The sequence below is a fragment of the Leptodactylus fuscus genome, chromosome 7, assembly GCF_031893055.1.
Source record: "Leptodactylus fuscus isolate aLepFus1 chromosome 7, aLepFus1.hap2, whole genome shotgun sequence".
NCBI lineage: Eukaryota > Metazoa > Chordata > Amphibia > Anura > Leptodactylidae > Leptodactylus > Leptodactylus fuscus.
In genome coordinates, this window is record NC_134271.1 from 100,834,712 (window position 1) to 100,856,337 (window position 21,626).

Below are 21,626 nucleotides of genomic sequence, written 5' to 3' on the forward strand. Positions count from 1 at the left end.
GTTAATAAAGGTATATATTTTTTATACTTGAACCTGTAGTGGATATGTTGAGTGTTGATAACCATCTGGCATGTTCCAGTTTTGTGTTTGTATATCTATGTTTGTGGTTTAAGACATGCTAGGTTTGAAGGGCTTAATGAGGGAGGGAGGTAGGATTGAATTATGATGGGTTATACCTATTCCTCCAATAGACGTGCTATACTTTTGGTATATTTAGAAGATATAGGAAGTAGTCTTTTGGAGTACAAGCAACGGAGGGGCGCTTCAGAGGTTTTTAAAGGTTTTTCAGGCATATGCTTACATAAAAAATAAAAACACAAACACTTTTCTAAATGATCGAATCCCTTTAACACAGAATTGTCCTGAAGTCCCATTCCATAAACCCTAATCAGAAAAATAAAACAAACACAGACAAACAGCAAGGCAAGACCATTGTTTTATTTTCTATTTTTCAGTAACATTGCAGCCACCAAGAGAAAAAAAAAAAATAAAAAACTCTAAACAAAATCCATGAACAGATGGAAGACATTTATACACTGTTACTAAGCAGGAGTTGGGTCCCAAGATCTCAGTGAGGCTATTGATCCAATAAATTAGAAAGCATGGCCATTAAAGTGCATTCATTTTTGTGCGGGGATGAGGTCATCAATGGACTGGCCTTTCTCCAGGCGCTTTTCCATCTCGATAAGGAGTTTCACACCATCAACCACCATCTGAACCAGCTCTACCTCTGAAAAGCCCAGACGATCGGCATTTGAAACATCAAAGACTCCACCAACAGCTGCGGTGTCAACACCACCTTATGGAGAGGAGAAAAAAAAAAACAAAAAAAAAAACAAACAAACCAAGGGTTAAAAAGAATTTTGCCAAAGCAGGGAGACCTCTTCAAATTGTTTAGACAAGATTATTGTACAATAAAGTGGTCAGCACTTTAAGCAAAGTCAGAGAGATCAATGGCAGCCATTAGAGATTGCCCTACAGCCCGAGGCTGGGAAACTTACTTCTATCCAGAAATATATTAGGACATATGTATTACAAGGTTTTTCAGGATCTTTAAGGTTCTGAAAAACTACTGCTATGGTTGACATGACTTTTGAGCTGTCTAGAAGACCAAGACAGAGATCCAAGGTGAAGAGTTGTCATACAGGAACACAGAATAGTCAAGTCTGACAAGTTAGGTGACCCAAGAAGCCCTTAATGGAAAAGGTAGGATACTAGACAGTTATAAGAAGTTACCTGTTCCTCTCTTCTGCAGTCTCAGCCTCTTCAGAATTTCACCAAACTTTTCATTTTTGCTCAGATTTGGCAGCTTAATGTGGACTCCAGCACGAAGACCAGTTCCAAGGTTGGAGGGGCAGGTCAAGATGTAGCCAAGGTGCTGATTCCACATGAACTGATATCCCTTGTTCTTGAACAAAGACTCAATCTGGAAAGAACCACAAGTTATTAGGGGAGATTTATCATAAGGGGAATTTTAGTCAGTTTTGCTGAAAACAAGACAAAGTTATCACAATTCCACTCCATTGAGTCCATGGAGTACAATGGAGTAACATCTTGGGACAGAAATAGAAGAGTATCTTAATCATACAACATTTGACAAGTTTAGAAATAAATAGTGACAGACTCCTGCAAAACTGAATGCCCCCCCATCCCATTAGCTGTGTATTGCAGTTTTTTTAGAAAAAAAAATAAAAAATAAAATTCCCTAATCACTAGGAACCTGCAAAAATGGCATAAAAGGTTCAGTCCAACCATATTTAGGTCTACAGTGAAGTACTAAGAGTACAAGGACTAAAGATTGGTCACTTACAGTTGTCAAGCCATCACAGAACCTTTTGAAGACCTCTTTCATGTTGCCACCCTTCTGCATAGAAATCACACGAAGATGGTCCTCTTCATTGACCCAGACAAGGAAAGTCTTATTGTCATTGTGCCTTTAAATACAGTAGGAAAGTAAGTTAGAAAGTCCGCATTTGACCCTTGATCTACTCTACATTATAAAACAATCTAGTAAATGCAGAGGTTCTGCTATATGTTGCCACCATGTTGCAAACCTGGTGCCCGATTGGATTTACTAAGCCAAATACTGTCATAATGTCAGTTGTTAAATCAACCCTGTGGAGTTTTGAAGCAAGCAATTTAAGCTGTCAGTCTACATGCACATCTACCACTCCTGTTTTATCACATACACCAATGATTTACCTATTGTATAGTCATTCATCTGCAGATATCTGCCCGACATTGTTATGTTGCTCAGCTTGGGAGCATTTAAGTGTTTTCTCCAGTCCCAAATAGACTTTTTTCATACTGATGGCCTATCCTGTGGATAAGTCTTCAGTATGTGATATTGTGGGGGATCTGGGTGTCAGACCAACACAAATCACTTGCTAATGGAGAAGTGAGGGGCCAGACAAACCCCATTATGCACTTCACTTTGAGCTATAGAAAGGCACCTTAGAGGAGTTGTCCAAACTTTTAACATTAGTTTCTTCAAAAACCATCAACACTCCTGAGCCTGGGTAATGATTGGTGTTGCAGTCAATTACTTGTGCGACTAAGCTGCAATACCACATATAGCCTACAGACAGGAGTGGTGCAGTTTCTGGAAGAAAGCCACCATCCCCCTTCCAGACTCAGCAGTGCCACTACATACCAAGGCTACAAACAGCATAAATGATCTACATCTCAGCCTATATAATGCTACATTATCTTATTCTCCTTTGAGTTGCTTTCCTTTGAGCAACTCATTTTACCCTATTGGCGCCATTCTTAAGTGGAAGGTTTTAGTACAGGTCAAGGTGCAGTTATGAAGAGAAGCTGAGATTAGGCCATTATCCAGGCTTTAGCCGGCTTAATGTGATAGCCAGCATACATGAGATAACTGAGCAGACATTGACAGCCCTACAGAATGACGACATGCAGGTTACTATCAGACTGCACGTAGGAGGGTTAAATCCTATAAGTGAATAAGGGTCCAGGCTGGGAGTAGAATATAATATATGCAACACTTGAATGATTTACACACCCAATTCATATCACGCTACATATTTCTCCATGATGTCCTTGGCTATTATGCTAGTCACATGAACAGTTTAGGCAATAGGGGTACTTAATGAATTGCCACAGAAGATACTTACCAGATACCCCTGGCATCAGGCCAATCCCTGGCCATTCCAGAAGCCAACAGAAGAGGAGAGACAGGCTTGTCGAAGAGGAAGTGATCATCAATAAGCTGCTGTTGCTCTTGATCACTCATGTTCTTCAGGGCATAGTATTTGCCTTTCAAGTCACCATCCAGGCTAGCGAGAGCTGAGAAAAGGAAAAAACCCTTAAGTTCACACAGGAACTATAAATATTAGTGTGGAAAAAAAGATTAAACATATCACCTTCACTGGCTCATGTCTTGTAACCTCAGTTCCACCCATTCAGGAGCCAGTGAACCAGAAACTTATTTAGCAGCCCCCTCCTTCCCACAGAGATACAAGTGTTCATTCAGTGTTAAGCTATGCTCCATTACCACAAGAGACGCTCGACTGTAAACAGGTTGTGAGGACACTGGCCAAGAGACATGTCCTAGGGACCTTTCTGCTGCTTCCACTTCTAACAGATACAGGTGAAACCCACAACACAGTAATCCATGTATGTGGTATAATGGGGTTGTCACTGTGCAGGGGCAAACAGGGGGAAGATATTAAACAGAGTCATGGCTCTAAAGTAAAGACTTTGCCAGTCCACAAGGAAAGGAGTCACTAACAGTTACATGTAAAGCTAACTGACACACGGCGTGTCCACGCCATACCATGAAACATCGCATAATTCTCTCCAGATGGTGCAAGAATCTAAGATTTACATGCATGTTATGGAGCCACAGCTGTCAGTGGGTATATGATACCTAAAGCAACTCCATAATCCTTAGGAAGTACAGGGCAGAATCAATGCTTTGACTGTGGTTTCTTACAGTTCTTTTAGCAGTATTTAAGGGGAATTGAGGGGTATCGATCTGCTGTCTTACATTACATGGAAATGAGAGTAGAGCGACTGCTGCCCGATTCACACATGTGGATGATCAGAAATACAAGAAAGTATCTAGCCAAGCAATTCATGGCTTCAGGTCCTAATCACTCATCCCAAGAATCTAATCATTTATACAGCTTTAGCAATATGCAGCACACTATGGCATAGGATAGGGGCACGTAGAGAAGGAATCGGACAATACCATTGCTCGGAGAAGCCACAAACCTAGTAAACAGACTGGAAACACTTGAATGCTTCATGGTAATAGCAAATATCAGTTTGCAGCCCATTTATCTGCATGACTTACAAACAACCTCCATAGCTGTCTTTGGACTAAACAAGCCATAGCTTATTTTATTATGGATGTCAAAGGGGTGTACAAGCATAGATGAACACAGCGGCTTTTATCTGACAGCTCTATACTGGTCCTCAGGTTGTGCCTTGAATTGCAATTCCATCTCATTCACTTCAGTGGTGCACAGCTGCAAAGTCAAACAAGATGACTTTTTTTTTGCAGAAAACCTTTATGTCCAACCCTTTTTGTGGCCTCTTCATAAGAGATGGTATCACTTCCTTGTGGCCCAGTCTTTAGCAAACTGTTCGTTACAGCCTTAGAAACACGGAGCTATTGGTTTGCTGTGACCTATAGCTGCCAAGTTTACCATGTCAGGCTATAAGTTACTTTATATTAGAGTTAGATGGAAAGAATTTCTTTTTATTACAAGCCAAGACAGACTTTGTTCCATTACCATATACAGCCAGGTATTCAATAGGGTTTGCTCAATGGAAGGCACGTCCTTAAAAGGCCTGTTGAAGTACACAACTTGCAGCTTCCAAATCCCTGAACCCTATGGAATTGAATAGTCTCCATACAGCAGGGTCTGTTAATGGCCTGCCCTCAGTACTAACACACCGGCATCTCTTACAGCCATGACCTGCTTACGGTTACATTTTGTCCTGTTTACAGATTCTGCTGATGGAAACTTTGTCATTGAGCATGTGGAAGGAATACCTGAAGAAGCAGAACTTCTAATTAAAGGAAAAGCTCATTATTATTTATTCACAACAGAAAGACTACCTTCAACGGAGAGGCGCTCAATGGCTCGTCTTTCCCCACGGCTACAGTGAGGTGGGAGGCAGAATCCCCGGATGCTCCTGCCAGTTCTAACACGTGAGCTGATAACATAGTTTGGATCCAGGTCATCACCACCCTGAAAAAAAAGAAATAAAAATAACGTAGTCACTAATTTGATGAGGTTCCTATGGTAAATCTTAGAACAGTTTAAGCTTCCTATGCTATCTTAGCTTGTACCTTCAGCAAAGTCTGTGATAATGCAACCATCTAAAGAACCATAATGGATCTCCACACGCCAAGACCAGCAAGGTCACCATCTAGGTTACTGAAGTGCTACTATGTGTTTCATATGCCCAATTGGCATCCAACTCCCAAACATTTTGTAGACCACCTGCGATAGTGCTACCCTTGTTCACATAATAAGTTATAAATATTCTTGGTTAGATTCCTATTGGACATCTGTATCTTAAATACTGATTTAAAGGTGTTATCCATTTAGATCACTTTACGGTCAAGGGCCTCTACAAACAAGTAGTCCTACAGCAGGGATCCCCAATGATATGTGGGATCCTGCTAGGAAGTGTTCAGTCTCCCTGTAGGACCACCACAACAGGTGAAACAAAGCATTCCATGATGCTTACTAAAATGGATGGGTTGTCAGTAATGTGTGACATGTCATTCACAGAATTTGGAGTCCTCATCTTAGCCAGATGTTACAAAAAAGTTAGGTTCTTAAAGTGATCAGACAACGATTTCACTTAGGACATACTAAGTAGACAACCCAGGGGCGTAGTTATATGAGGTACAATGGTAGCAGCCTCTCAAGGCCCTGGAATCTGAGGGCCCCCCCCCAAACAAGATATACCACTATTGTAATTGGCACAAAGTAGGGGCACTGAAACAGAAGTGCAAGAAGAAAATCTATACCAATTACCTTCAAGTTTTCAGAATTCAGATCAGTTTTGTGCTGGTCTGTTGGCTTGTATCCCCCATGTCTGTCCTCAATGATGGGGTCAAGAAGTTCACAGAACACATCATAACACTCTTCATCTCCAGCCACAGCTCCCACGGTCATAATATAGGGGTGGCCTACACAAGTACAACAGGTCTTTATCACATACAGAACATGAGTACAGGTACACCATTTACACATTTAGTACAAAGGCTTTTGTGAGGGGAATTCGAAGTCTCTGCAAGTATCTAGAAAGTAGGATAAGCTCACCAATAGCAATGGTTAGTACAAGTTAGACCAGCCAATAGCAGGGTGCGTTTACATGTTAAGATGCAGTTCTTGAAGCCAAAACCATATGGGTCATAGAGGGGAAATTAGGATCTATTCATTACATTTTTTTTTTCCAGTCTACTGTTTGTCCTTATATTTTCTATTACCATGAAGCATTCAAGTGTTTCCTGGTTTTGGCTTTGAAAACTGCATTTGAAGCCCTAAACACCCTTCGAGAAGGAATAAGAGGATATAAGTAGTAATAACCAAAGACCTCAAAGACACAAAAACCTACTATAAGTGTTGTATACTTTTAAGGTAGGTCATCACCTTGTCCCCAACTGTCACCACGTTACAAAGTACATTACAGTGAACCCACACTTGCTTTGCATGGGACTTTTCTAGATTTGGAGAAGTCTTATACAAATAAGGTAGTTGGTGCACTGCTCTTGCTACTTGGACTCCCTACCCCTCGCATCTGCACTACTGCATCACATCACCCATCCCACTTGAGCAGCAAGTGCAACCCTCCTAGGGCTAACCCCATTGTGTATCAACTGCCTTACTTCCATAAGATAGATTTGGAGAAAAACTACACAAGTGACATAGGGAAGGTATGTTTATCACTAATGTGGTGGGAGCCGAGTATAGTTGGAGAGGTGATAGACTCCCTTTAAGTGAGCACCAATTCTATACATATAATACTATGGGCGTACATTAGCTGTCAGACTAGTGGTCTCATCTTTTCCAAATGACCACATGTTATACAGCAGATTTATAGTTTTGTGGGGAAAGGATCAGTATAACATGTCATTTATCCAATTAAACCTCTGCACTATGTTGAGAATGAAGGAGGTGGTCCTTCCAGTGATTCCTAATAGCAACACCTCCTTGACTTCAGAGAAGTCATTGGATAAATGGCAAATTAGTCTGAATCTTATCCCACAGACCTATAGATTAACCTACTCAGTAACTCCTACTCTTTAACAAGTTGCCTGCAGATGAGAAAAAGATGTCCAGGTTCCCTTTAAGAATCCTGAGTTTGTCCAGATTGTTGGAAGCACCACATTTTCTAGAGGATCTGTGCTCAATAAGAATCATGACCACTTGTTAAGTATGTGACTAGGCTCTGAAGAACAACTTGATGTGTATTGCATACTCCTCAGGGCTAGTCAATAGTCAGACACCAACATCTGTCGTAATGTAGGCTGATCTCAGCACATACGACAGCCCCTTGAATGAGAGTAAAAGCTACTGGATTTTTAGGGTGTGCTTTATCTTTATCTGAGTTAGATGTGGTAGCCATGTAAACTTATGTAGGCAAACTAAAGTATGTGAGGAGTTTCTATGAGGTCTGATCATTTCATCTTTTCTAAGCAATGGAAATAAAGTCTAAAAATATTCAAGAAATAGAGGAAAAGAAATGACATATTGATGGACATGTCAGATACATGCAGAGTTAAAGGACAGAAAATCGCTACAGGTTAATACAGATGTTTACTTCACTTTTTTAAAGTTATGGCAGCAACATGCACTGTAATCCAGATTAGGCTATACAACATGGCCATCTTTAAGCACTAGGCCAATGGAAGATGCATCACATACACTTAGTGGAGAAGGCCATCTTGTGCACGGCTCAGAAGGCAGCCAATAGATTCCTTAGAACCTAGTGCATCTTACATCATCAATACTAGGCAAACCACATCAGATATGGATATTGTACAAAATGGCTGCCTCCCCTGTGTGGAGGTCACAGGTAAATTTTGAAGTCATGCGGAAAAGGGAATGCTGGTCTTTACCAGGATTGTCCACCCCAGTCTGTATTACATCATCCAGGGTGAAGCCACTGGGTGTCATCCTGCTTCTTAATTTCTTGTACAAGTCAAAGATCAACACCTTGGCCATATGATTGTTGTGATTACGGAGGTCAGGAAATTCTTCCTCAGCAGAAAGCCTCACAATGATTGGCCGGGCCATACTGACTTTACTAGAGTGAGAATAAACACTGTACAAGTTAATGTCTGTTCCCCTTGTCAATAGAAGTGCTGTACCATATTAGAAGTATGCACTCGTGAAATTGCAAAGAAAGTTTTCAATGCCCTTTAAATCACGGGATTGCTGAACAAACTGGAAAGATGGGTCTGAACACTTCCAGTAATGAGGGTGAACAGATGGCAAAGTGGATGAAAGGACAGAGGTAGAGAGGATGAAACGCTTTACCTGGGTTGTCAACCCCAGTTTGAATGACATCATCCACAGTAAATCCACTTGGTGTCTTTTTGGACCTCAGTCTTCCATACATCTCCTTAGTCAGCACCTTGGCCATATGATTGTTATGTTGACTCAAGTCTGGATACTCATCCTCGACAGTGTACTTCAGTTTCAGATCGTTGTGAGAGTTGCCGAAAGGCATGATTGCACTTTACTGCAAGATTATGGGGAAAAAAAAGGGTAAAACTTCACAAATCCATATATGACCTTTGCAATGACCTTGGAAAAAATGTTCATTGTTGCACTACATAACCAGCACTTTATCCAAGGCTTATGGCTATTAATCTAGATAACTAGTAAGCTTTAGGGCAAGTTGTTGAAGACTACTTTGCCCAGAGTCAAGAATCACTAGTAAATGTGAGGTCTTGCCTTGTCCTATTAAAGGAAAGTTAGAGGCCAACACCTTTACCACTCAACATTCCTGGGGTGAATATGCTGTACAGTTATGGGTCATCATTTATTTATGGGAGGTGGAGAATAAGTTCTGTAAGATATTGAAGAAGCCATTTTAGTATCACTACATAGTCAATAGTATTCAATCTGCTTGATAAATGCAAGTCCAAGTCTTGTAATATACAGCAGGACCTGCAGATGCACAAGGGGGGGGGGGGGGTGTTGGCAGGTACTGTGTAAATGCAATGGATGGGGCATATTAGTTTAAGTTGCCATTTGGCTTTACACAATGGCTATACATTGAGGATAATGGCAAAGACAGTCCTGCAGTATAGCCATGACTTAACAGATTTAAGACACTGCAATGATCAGTCACCCCAAATGCTGCTGGCCCTGAGCCCACTGGCTGCACCACTGATACAAGTAGTACCAGTAGGGGGCAGTGCAGACCTGGGACAGAGGAAAAAAAAAACTTGCATTAACTCTTTCACATAATATTCCATGTATAGACATTTGTGTTTGCACAGAACTCCCTCCCGTCTTGTGGGATTGAGCAGCACATTCCTGCAGCAGAGGAGTGATAGTCTGCAGATCTCTGCACCAGCATTACACTGACAGTCAATACAAGGGAGAAAAACTGCTAAAGGCAAAAAGCAGCAACGCCCCAATCTGAGTAAGGGACAAATCTCAAGGACATGCGCTATTACACACAGCTCCCCTGTTTGGGAGCCCCAAGAACTTCCCATCACAGGCTGCACAACCCCCGGACCACCCCAATCTGGAGGGATGCTGGGATCCCTGCTTACCATTCTGATGCTGACTTGTAAGTAAATGAATCCTCAGATCTCAGGAAAGCAAAGGAGCTGCAACGCGTCCATTAACCCTCTTAATGCCAGAGCAGTGCTCAGTGCATTGATACATTGTAGCCATAATAATGCAAACAGCAATAATACATTCTATGCTATGCAGAAGCTGCAGCAGAGGGGAGAGCCACAGTGACCAGCAAGGACAGGGTGGTTACTTACCAGGTATTTATGTTACTGGAGGCAAAAAAAATTAAGGACCCTGAATGACTTCAGGACCAACAACTCCCCAGACCTAAAGGGATGTGTGTGAGAGAGGGGCTCCCAACCCCTTTATATATCAAGGTCAGGGTAAGCAGCCATTGGCTGATATTTATATTCCATTCATTGGATTGGTAGGCTGGCAGAGGGAAGTGCCAGCAAGACCTAATCAATGCTCTTCCATTTTCTCATTGCTGGAACTGCCTGCATTCTGCACAATGCAATAGAATGACATGAAGAGCAAAGAGATGCACATTAGAAGCATAGCCATGATATCCACTAGGAATATGGAACTGATGGCCAGGACAATCCACTATGCACATACATATATAAACTGCTCTTATTGAGAAAGGGATTTAACATAACAAAAGGCTTAACCCTTAATAGTCTTTGTAAATGCATGTCATTTTCTGTAGTGCAATATGAGATTCTGTGGTGAAATTTCATGCATTGCAAGAGACCACAGCCATGTGTCATGCAACACGTGTGACAATATAATGGCATTTCAACTAACTGTAAAATGCCAGACAAATGGCAGTGGTTAGAAGAATGCAAATAATCCATTACAACCCATTACAAATGCCCTAAGGCTGGTTTCACACACAGCTTGTAATTTTAACATGCAGAGCCATAACAGTTATAGCAGCTGCTATGGGCCCTGTGAATTTACGGGGCCCCCAATGGCTTTTTTTCTTTTGTTTCTTTAAATAGACTGATACTAGCGAATAGCGGACAATTTTCACTTACCTATCACCACTTTTTGCCACTGGTCCATTCATTTCAACTCACCACCTAACCGTGAGAACCAATCATTTCCATGGAATGTGTATTCCTTTACACCCCAGCAGTAAGGAAAGCCTTCCCACAGAATGAGTACCCAAGTAGTGCAAAAGTAATGTGTTCCAAAGCAACCAGACAGATTTTTAAGGATCCATACGTATTTTGACATATATAGACCTAATACGATAGCAAAGGGAGTATCTATGTGCCTGTATTGTGCAGTAGGTTCATATAGACTACATGCATTGACTTAAAGTGCCCCTGAACAACTGGGATCTCCATAATATGGCAAACATTCTCAGATATACAGATATATACAGTATATATATATATATATATATATATATATATATATATGTTTAGTATGAATATATCAGAATACAAACACCAAGGCAAAGTATCCCTTCTGTGACACAAAATCCAGTTGGGATAAGGAACCGCGCTCACTCCAGTTTCACATCACACGTTACTTTATTAAAGAACAGCAACAAACCAACAGTATGAATATATGGCAGGCTATGGGTGCCATACGACAGATCCATAATGATGTCTTATCCATATTATGACACTTTAAGACCCTAGCCCCCCCCCCCCCTGCCAATATTTTATGGAATTATATTAAGAATTTAAGAGCAACGGGGAATGCACTTGGTGAACATGCTACATAGATAGCATTTAAATAACACATGTAGAGCCCATACATTTATCATGAATGCTGCTGGAAAGCGGGATTCTAATGCAGTGGCCCGGAAATAGTGCTAATGAATCCCTGATCTGAATACCAACGATCCTGAGGGCCTCAAAGGAACCTCTGCCAAATAAAATATACCACTATCCTAAAATGGCACCATGTAGGTACGGGTCCCCATTACAGATTTTGCATTGGGGCCCAGGACCTTCAAGTTACACCTCTGTAAGGGGCTATATACTGTGTCTGCTTTTCAAATGGATTGTATATCTGAAATGTATAGCATGGGGATCAATGTCCCCCTACAGAATCTTTCAGAAGGACATACCTACGTGTTAGCCATTGTCAAGTGGAGACTGACAATGGCCAGTTCCCGAACTCCCAGTCAATAAAGAGTGACCATGCATTCAAATCTTTGTTTCCCATGATCCCCTCCCCATTGTCACTCTTTAACTCAGGCTCCACTACTGTGATCTTAGGGACTGTTCACATGATATAAAGTGAAGAGGCATGTGAGCAGTCTTCCACCTCAGATTCCTCCATGTGCTTCCCACTCGAATCACGAGCAGCCTAATGCTACAGACATACAGTGCCAGAGCCAGAAGGACCCAGGTGGAGGAATACTTGTAGTGGTGAGGAATATGGCCAAAAAAAAGGGTAATGGCTCTCTAAATAGGCTTATTTAAAAATAAAATGGTATATCTACCTACTGTACTATGACACATAGATTTTATAGACAGTATGGGTCCACATATGGCCTTCAGACATTGGGAATTGGGAATACTCTGCTTTATTTGGTACTAGCTGGTACCCGCGACTTCGTCTGCAGTGATTGTAGAAGTTGGTATATACAGGCATGGGTAAGGTTTTCGTAGTGTGTATAAGGTATGGGATATGAAATGTAACTTTGTATCTTGTTTTTGCTGTAATTCAGAGAATACGTAAGACTTTTGTGTTGAAGGTAATTTGTATTTGAGCTGCTATACGGTGATCTGAGAAACTTTACATAGTGACTTTGGGACAGAAGTATTTGAAGTTAACCCTTTCCCGCCGATGGCATTTTTTGATTTTCGTTTTTGACTCCCCTCCTTCTAAACCCCATAACTTTTTTATTTCTCCGCTCCCAGAGCCATATGAGGTCTTAATTTTTCCTGGGACAAATTTTTCTTTATGATGCCACCATTAATTATTCTGTATAATGTACTGGGAAGCAGGGAAAAAATTCAGAATGGGGTGGATTTGAAGATAAAATGCATTTCTGCGACTTTCTTACGGGCTTTGGTTTTACGGCGTTCACTGTGCAACCAAAATGACATGTCCCCTGTATTCTGTGTTTCGGTACGATTCCGGGGATAACAAATTTATATGGTTTTATTTACATTTTGACCCCTTAAAAAAAATCCAAAACTGTGTTAAAAAATTATTTTTTGAAAAGTCGCCATATTCCGACAGCCGTAACTTTTTTATACGTGCGTGTACGGGGATGTATAGGGCGTCTTTTTTTGTGGGACCGGGTGTACTTTGTAGTTCTACTATTTTTGGGAAATGTTATTGCTTAGATCACTTTTTTTATTCAAATTTTTATCAGAATCAAAACAGTGAAAAAATGGCGGTTTGGCACTTTTGACCATTTTTGCCGCTACGGCGTTTACCGAACAGGAAAAATATTTGTAAAGCTTTGTAGAGCGGGCGATTTCGGACGTGGGGATACCTAACATGTATGTGTTTCACAGTTTTTAACTACTTTTATATGTGTTCTAGGGAAAGGGGGGTGATTTGAATTTTTAATCCTTTTTATTTATTTTTTTATATTTTTTTACTTTTTTTAAACTTTTTTTTTTGCATTTATTAGACCGCCTAGGGTTATTGACATGTGTGGGCGGTGTCGTGGATTGTCAGAGCGGTGGGGGTCAGCAAACATGGCTGCTCCAGAGCGTTAAAGAGAGCCTCCTGGAGTATCGTTAAGGTGAGGGGCAAAGTGGTAAGGTATATGTGAGTGTGATTGTGTGGGGTTAGGGGCGAGGCTGTAGAGGGCAATATGATTTTTGGAACTTGCTATGGTCCAAAGTGTGTGAGATTGCAGAGATGGTGGTGTGAGTTTGGGTTTTGTGGGGGTCCTGGCACAAACGTATGTGCGTTATTGTGACGAAAAGTAGCCTATTGTTTAATCGGGTGTATTAACTATGTTTGTGGAAACTTTCAGCCAAATCGGTGGAGCGGTTTTTCCGTGATTGAGGAACAAACATCCGAACATGCGAACATCCAAACACACAAACTCACAAACTTTCACATTTATAATATTAATAGGATGCACAGTATTTAGTAGAAGGCTTCCCATGCCTCTCTAAATCCCCTGAGCTAAGTGAAGATACATAGATAATAAATGAATAACATACGGATTTACTTGTACTGGAAAAACAAGGATTCCAAGACTTTAACACATACTACTCAAGTGGGGGGCATCAGAAGTACTGCAGCACAAGATAGACAAAGCATGATGTTTGTGTCTAATGATATAATTATATAAATTGTCCTTCAACAAACCCTCCATGATTATATGAAGTATTTTTCCATATATATGTTACCATCCACTGGAGATTTTCAGGGGAACATCGAAAGAACAGGGGTCCATTGTCTCACATCATCCATATTGATGAAGCGGTAGGTCGCATATACACACCATCACTACATTCATTTCTACAGAACTGCTGAAGGCAAGTACAACAGTCAGATATCTCAAGTAGTTTCATAGCATTGAATGGAGGGTCAGCATGCATGTGCGACCACCCCTCCATTTATAAAGGACACACTGGACCCTTGTTCTTATGATTGGTGGGGATCATATCAGCCAGGTCCCACCAATTTAAAGAGTATCCTACTTCATTAAAGAGTATCTTTCATGTCCTCTGATTTTCACACTATTGTATACCAGTAGAAAGCTCAACGTGAGCGGATGTCAGCACCCTGTTAGCTTTGCTGTTATGTGCCTGGTTGCAGTTATTGGTGCCATTAGTTTTGGTTAATTATATGCCTGCACTTTCAGAGTGGCCAACCTTACAGCTCAAAGTCATCGCTTGGCATGACCCCCTGACAAGGCTATGGAAGAGTACTGACTCACAACCTCACAACCCAGTGATCACATTGAGCCTTAGGCTGGCCCCTCTGACATGGTATGCCCCTCTGATATGGGTGCCAAAACTAGCATCACCGATATCTCTGCAAATGGGTTACATACCAGCAAAGCTGACAGTATGCTGAATTCAGAGGACATGAAAGGTCTTATTTAACAATAACACAGGTGATCCACTCTTAACCTTGCAATGCGGCATCAATGATGCAGTTCCACTTCTAGTCCCGTGGAAACATGACTACTGGGGTTGGGAACTGCATGAGCAGCATTGGAGGCTACATTCTTCCTGTAACTGGGGTCACTACCATACCCACTTCACAGGATCTAGTCCCGTCCGCAGCTATACAACAGTAAGTAAAAATGACCTTAATGCAGAGGAATAACTAATTAAAGATTTTTTTCCGAAGTACCTTGTGCTACTAAAAAAAAAACAAACACAAACAGGATGCAAAAATTATTTGACTTAACTAGGAAAAAAATGTCATAGGCTTCAAAATCGCCTATACGAAAAAACAAACAAACATTAAATTGTGACCTGTCCTAAACCAGGGAAATGGCCCAGTCCTCAACTGGCTAAAAGGATTCTGTCAGCAGTAAAATAGAAATCAAATTCCAGTACTATTAATCTGCAAATTATGCTTGATTCACACTAGTGTTGGGGTTCCATTATTTGGGATTCCAATCCGTTTAAAACTATAGTGGAGTCTGCCCTGTTTCCACCCAAAAAATTCGGAGAGAAATGTCCTGCTTGCAAGGTCACTGAACGCAAGGGTGACCGAAGCTTTAGGGTCCATTCACATGGAGGAAAATGGTGAGGAATTTGGTGTGGAATTTCAGCGCTGAAAAAAAAATCCTCCCATTGACTTCAACGGGTTCCTTTTTCTGCAGAAAAAGGAACCCATTAAAGTCAATGGAAGACTTTTTTTTTCAGAACTGAAATTCCACACCAAATTCCTCACCACTTTCTTTCGTGTGAATGGACCCTTTAGGGTTTCTGTTTGGGAAGTCCGCTTGGGGACCCCCCGATCGGAAACCTATACGCATTAAAAAACGGTTACCTAAGGAAACCACATGGACCCCATAGACTATAATGAGGTCCATGTGGTTTCCGCACGAAACATGTGGAGAGAAAAGTGCAGCATGCAGAGAAGAAATATATCCATCATGTAACATATTTTTCTTTACATTTTTGAGCAGTTTTTTTTTTTTGATGACTACATTATACATTGTATTACCACATTTCAGAAGAACACATGATTTTACGTTAGCAGAAAGGACCTCTTACCTTTTCCATACTCATATTAATAGCACATACATCCAAAACATGAACTGTCTAATTCCTGTATTTGGCCAGAAAAACTGAGTCACAAAGAGGAAGCATACCTTTCAATATGCATAAATGCAAACACAAACATTTTTTTTTCGCAATAGTATTCTGCTAACACTAAGCGCAATACTGCCATTAATGAAGGGTTAAATGATAGTTTTATGTGAGAGACCAATAGATTGTATGGGTTTTTTTCCCAACAAAGTAACTTAATGACTCAGTCATGAGAACCTGATTTGTTAGACTGTGCAACCTTGGAATTTGGCCCATGTATTGTGCTGTCTTATCTGTAAAGTAATATAGAATGCTGGACCCTGTTACAATAAATTGGGACATTTATGCATATCCTGAGACTGTGTATATCTGTGTCCCCCAAGCTCAGAATCAATTTAATAAATAGGTTTTCACAGAAGGTATTCAGCAGAAATTTGTCTGCACATCAAATTACTACAACGCTAAAATGTCTACTGTGCATAGGAATATATAAGAATTAGACCAAATTGTGAGAGCCCATCGTCAGGGACAAGGTATCCTTATTAGATGGGACCCAACACTATGAAGATTCACTCTCTCTTGGCCTAGGCCTCTAAATTAATTCAGGGGTGTGTAATTCAGCCACATTATGCTCTAAATGAAACCAGCCATGGGCAGTCTGTTGCATTATATAGTTATGGGAAAAACAAAGTACACCCTCTGGTCCTTAGAAGGTCTTAAAATGAGGTATATGCAACCACACAGGACATATTACACTGTGTCATTTATTTATTTAACAAAAACTAGGTCAAAATACAGAAAGAGTGCATGAAAAATTAAGTACACCCTTACTGCTTTCATTGGTAAGCAGCACCCATATAAAAGCCGAACTTTGTGAAGTCTGCTGGTCTGGAGCATTCAGGTTGAGGTTAACACAATGTCAAGGAGAAATGGTTTAAGATTGCAAAGTTGTGCCTGAACAAACAACAAGACTTCTGGAACACTGCCCTTTAGACCAATGAAACCAAAATCATGATAGGCTTTAATGGTCAGCGCCATGATTGACAAAGAACAAATATAGCATATTGACACACCGCATACCATCTGTCAAGCATGGTGGTGGAGGAGCAGAGGTGCAACTGACATGAGGTGACCTAAGGTGGTTGCCTCATGCGGTGCCAACTGGTGAAAATGGTGAGGCAGTCTGCAGATAGTGATGTGGGTGCTGTGTCTACTGCCCGAGGACAGGTTGTGCTCACTGCCTGGGATGGTAGACATGGCACCTGAATCACTATTAAGGTGTGATTTTGAACAGTACAGTATACAATGATCTTCTACTTGGGGAGCGAACCATGATGCAGTGTGCATGGGACCTGCTGGGACACACAAGGTCTATTCTCCTAGCTTCAGCACCAAGGCTATGATACTGCAGGAGTCAGAAAGAAAATACATAGTGTGCAGAGGCAGCTTCCGTGCAAACCGCATCAGTGTTCATTCTCCAGGTAGAAGATGATTATATACAGTCCTATGAAAAAGTTTGGGCACCCCTATTAATCTTAATCATTTTTAGTTCTAAATATTTTGGTGTTTGCAACAGCCATTTCAGTTTGATATATCTAATAACTGATGGACACAGTAATATTTCAGGATTGAAATGAGGTTTATTGTACTAACAGAAAATGCGCAATATGCATTAAACCAAAATTTGACCGCTGCAAAAATATGGGCACCTCAACAGAAAAGTGACATTAATATTTAGTACATCTTCCTTTTGCAAAGATAACAGCCTCTAGTCGCTTCCTGTAGCTTTTAATCAGTTCCTGGATCCTGGATGAAGGTATTTTGGACCATTTCTTTCTACAAAACAATTCAAGTTCAGTTAAGTTAGATGGTCACCGAACATGGACAGCCCGCTCTCAAATGATCTGAAAACAAAGATTGTTCAACATAGTTGTTCAGGGGAAGGATACAAAACGTTGTCTCAGAGATTTAACCTGTCAGTTTCCACTGTGAGGAACATAGTAAGGAAATGGAAGACCACAGGGACAGTTCTTGTTAAGCCCAGAAGTGGCAGGCCAAGAAAAATATCAGAAAGGCAGAGAAGAAGAATGGTGAGAACAGTCAAGGACAATCCACAGATCACCTGCAAAGAGCTGCAGCATCATCTTGCTGCAGATGGTGTCACTGTGCATCAGTCAGCAATACAGCGCACTTTGCACAAAGAGAAGCTGTATGGGAGAGTGATGAGAAAGAAGCCGTTTCTGCACGTACGCCACAAATAGAGTTGCCTGAGGTATGCAAAAGCACATTTGGAGAAGCCAACTTCATTTTGGAAACAAAGATTGAGTTGTTTGGTTATAAAAAAAAGGCGTTATGCATGGCGTCCAAAAAGAAACAGCATTCCAAGAAAAACACTTGCTACCCACTGTAAAATTTGGTGGAGGTTCCATCATGCTTTGGGGCTGTGTGGACAATGCCGGCACCGGGAATCTTGTTAAAGTTGAGGGTCGCATGGATTCCACTCAGTATCAGCAGATTCTTGAGAATAATGTTCAAGAATCAGTGACGAAGTTGAAGTTACGCCGGGGATGGATATTTCAGCAAGACAATGATCCAAAACACTGCTCCAAATCAACTCAGGCATTCATGCAGAGGAACAATTACAATGTTCTGGAATGGCCATCCCAGTCCCCAGACCTGAATATCATTGAACATCTGTGGGATGATTTGAAGCGGGCTGTCCATGCTCGGCGACCATCTAACTTAACTGAACTTGAATTGTTTGTCCAAAATACCTTTATCCAGGATCCAGGAACTGATTAAAAGCTACAGGAAGCGACTAGAGGCTGTTATCTTTGCAAAAGGAGGATCTACTAAATATTAATGTCACTTTTCTGTTGAGGTGCCCATACTTTTGCACCGGTCAAATTTTGGTTTAATGCATATTGCACATTTTCTGTTAGTACAATAAACCTCATTTCAATCCTGAAATATTACTGTGTCCATCAGTTATTTGATATATCAAACTGAAATGGCTGTTGCAAATACCAAAATATTTAGAACTAAAAATGATTAAGATTAATAGGGGTGCCCAAACTTTTTCATAGGACTGTATACTTCAACAAAGGGTAGAGGGGCAATTGTTAGTGAATTATTAAAGTAACCCTCCCCATAAGTAATAGTATTACTTATGAATGGTGGGTGGCTATTACCTGAGTAGAGGTGCTGCAATGGCACTATTACAGTAAGAGTGCCCCCTTACACATAAGTAATATTATTACATATGTGGGGGAACTATTACCTGGGGAGGCACTATTCCCTTGGTGGGAGGGGACTGTCTCCTGTCGACGGCTGCTATTAGGGCACTATTACAGTAAGCCTAAAGTGAAGTGAAAGGGAGTGCCAGATATAGCTAAGTGTTTTACATCTTCAGCACCACCATTAAAGTGAATGGGACGCCATCCAACACAAGTCACACCTACATTCAGCATGGCTGCGGTCAGGCTAAATGGTGGTGGGAAGGACCCCCATTCTTGAGATCATTGGGGTCTCAGCAGTCAGATCTCAACCGATAAGGTATTTTTCCTCTATCCTATTGTTAGAGGATAAATATGTTTCAGTAGCTAGCACTGCTTTTGATGTATTCCAGAGGAAAATGCTATTATGTTTTTGGGGCTGATGATTTCAATGTTAATTACTTTTGGTCACAGGAGAACCGAGACAGATAAGGAGGATATGAAAATGCAAGACACACAAACGGATTCAGCACATCAGAGCAGTCAGAGGGGGGAGGTCTGGAGGACACATTTCAAACTCCATCCCATATGGAGGGTGAAATAAGTAGGAAACATGATTCAGAAGGCTCGATGTGAAATGTAGAAAACAGGGCACTCACCGCCACGGGATACATAAAACATTCGTTTTTATTTCATCCTCTTAAAAAAAGGTCAAACCTTGACCATCGGGGTACAGAAGACGGAATGATGCAAAGAAACAAACAGCGACGATCGTTTCGTGCTTAGTGCACTTCGTCAGGCTTCCCTTTCTCTTTTTTTTAAGAGGATGAAATAAAAACGAATGTTTTATGTATCCCGTGGCGGGTGAGTGCCCTGTTTTCTACATTTCACATCGATATGTCACTGCCTGTCTAGGTTTTTTCACAGTGAGCACCACCCTAGGATTTAATTTATTCCATGGTTTTTTGGCTGTTGCAGCCGGGAATTTTTGCCAATACTGACACAAGATTGTGAATACAAGCGTTGCCGCAGTAGTGCCGCTGACTACTTTGTTCTTTGCAATATATGATTCAGAAGGCCATCTCTGAAACATGAGACATGTTCTAACGTTATGAAAACTGATGATGTCCAGAAAAAAAATGTTGTCACTCCTTGGAGCTAGCTGTGCTGCATGGAAGCTATCTTAGGATGTGTTGTCACGACGGAAAATGGATTCCGCGTTTGAACATACTGCACAGCTAGCCGCGACAGAATGCCGATGCAGTGCACCAGCATCCTGTCATGACATTCCACTCCGGATTAGGCCCAAATGAATGTCTCGGGGGGAGTTTCACGCTGTGGACACTGTGGCTGAGTCAGAATCCGTCGCTCCTTTTTTTCCACTATTAGCTAGCAGAAAAAAGAAGTGAATGGCTCCCATTGAAGTCAATGGGAGCTGTTTTTGGCAGCGGATTTTGAGGCGGATTCCACGCCAAAAAAAAACGTGTGAACATGCCCTTAAGATTCTTTCCAAGCTCCTACGGTTCAGAATAACTGCAGCTTGTAAATTTTCTCACTTTTTATTTTAGAACTGTTTTGTTTATTTGTTATTTTTGTTTTGTCTTTTTTGTAAGTACTGAACCTTTTTCTATTAAAGTGTTCCCTTTAGTGTTGGTCCCTGTGTGGTGCACAGATCCCCCCCCCCCCCAAAAAAAAAAAAAAAAAAAAAAAAAAGAGGACATATACTGTGTAGCGTCATATAAACCAGAGGGTCATATACTTTTGCCATAAATTTCAGAGTCGCTATTACAAAGGAGGGCATCTGGATTAGACTGGTGTGGATTTTTAATTCAGAGTTTACTGCACATTACTTTGCAAAAATAAATTTTACATATATGAAAATGAAACAACTGATGACTTCTTCAGAGGATAGGCTATCAGTATGTGATCTGTCATGCTCATCTGGACTCCACTATGATCATATGATGCAGCTTCCTCTGAGCAACGAAAGCTATAGTGATGTATGGAGCCAGAAGGTGTTGAACTGAAGTCCTGTCCAACGTATAGCGGTGGTGATGGGGTACTGCAGCTCTGGTCTATCACTTGAATAGAATCAAAGCTACTTCTGGTTCCATCTATCTGTATATAGCTTCTGGCACCAAGGTCAGCTAACCAGTGTGAAAACTGGGTGTAAGACCATACCTCCCAATCTGAAAAATGGTATCAGACTAATGACAGTACCTTGTGCCACTTTCCAAAGATGTCTTTTTTTCTGTCATGCATCATCACTTTCATTTAAATCAGCATTTTATTATGAAAATTATCTGAAAAGGGCTTTAGGTGTTTCGTCTCATGCCAGGGATTGATACTTAGAGCAGAGAGAGAGAAGCCTCAGCAAGATAAGATATGCCCTTAAAAAGCCCTTTTCAGTTAATTTGCATTAGAATAAAGCACTGATTTTCATGAAAATAGAG

General features: G+C 41.0%; 1 protein-coding gene across 1 annotated transcript; it reads right to left on the reverse strand.

Annotated features, from left to right (window-relative positions):
• Positions 1 to 418: 418 nt before the first annotated feature.
• Positions 419 to 10,096, reverse strand: CKB (creatine kinase B). Its single transcript, XM_075282682.1, has 8 exons — positions 10,001 to 10,096; positions 8,532 to 8,736; positions 6,024 to 6,178; positions 5,093 to 5,225; positions 3,138 to 3,309; positions 1,811 to 1,934; positions 1,237 to 1,426; positions 419 to 799 (listed from the first exon to the last, which is right to left on the reverse strand). Exons 2-8 carry the CDS (start codon positions 8,722 to 8,724, stop codon positions 621 to 623), a joined length of 1,146 nt encoding a protein of 381 aa, XP_075138783.1. The 5' UTR covers positions 8,725 to 8,736; positions 10,001 to 10,096; the 3' UTR covers positions 419 to 620.
• Positions 10,097 to 21,626: the final 11,530 nt, after the last annotated feature.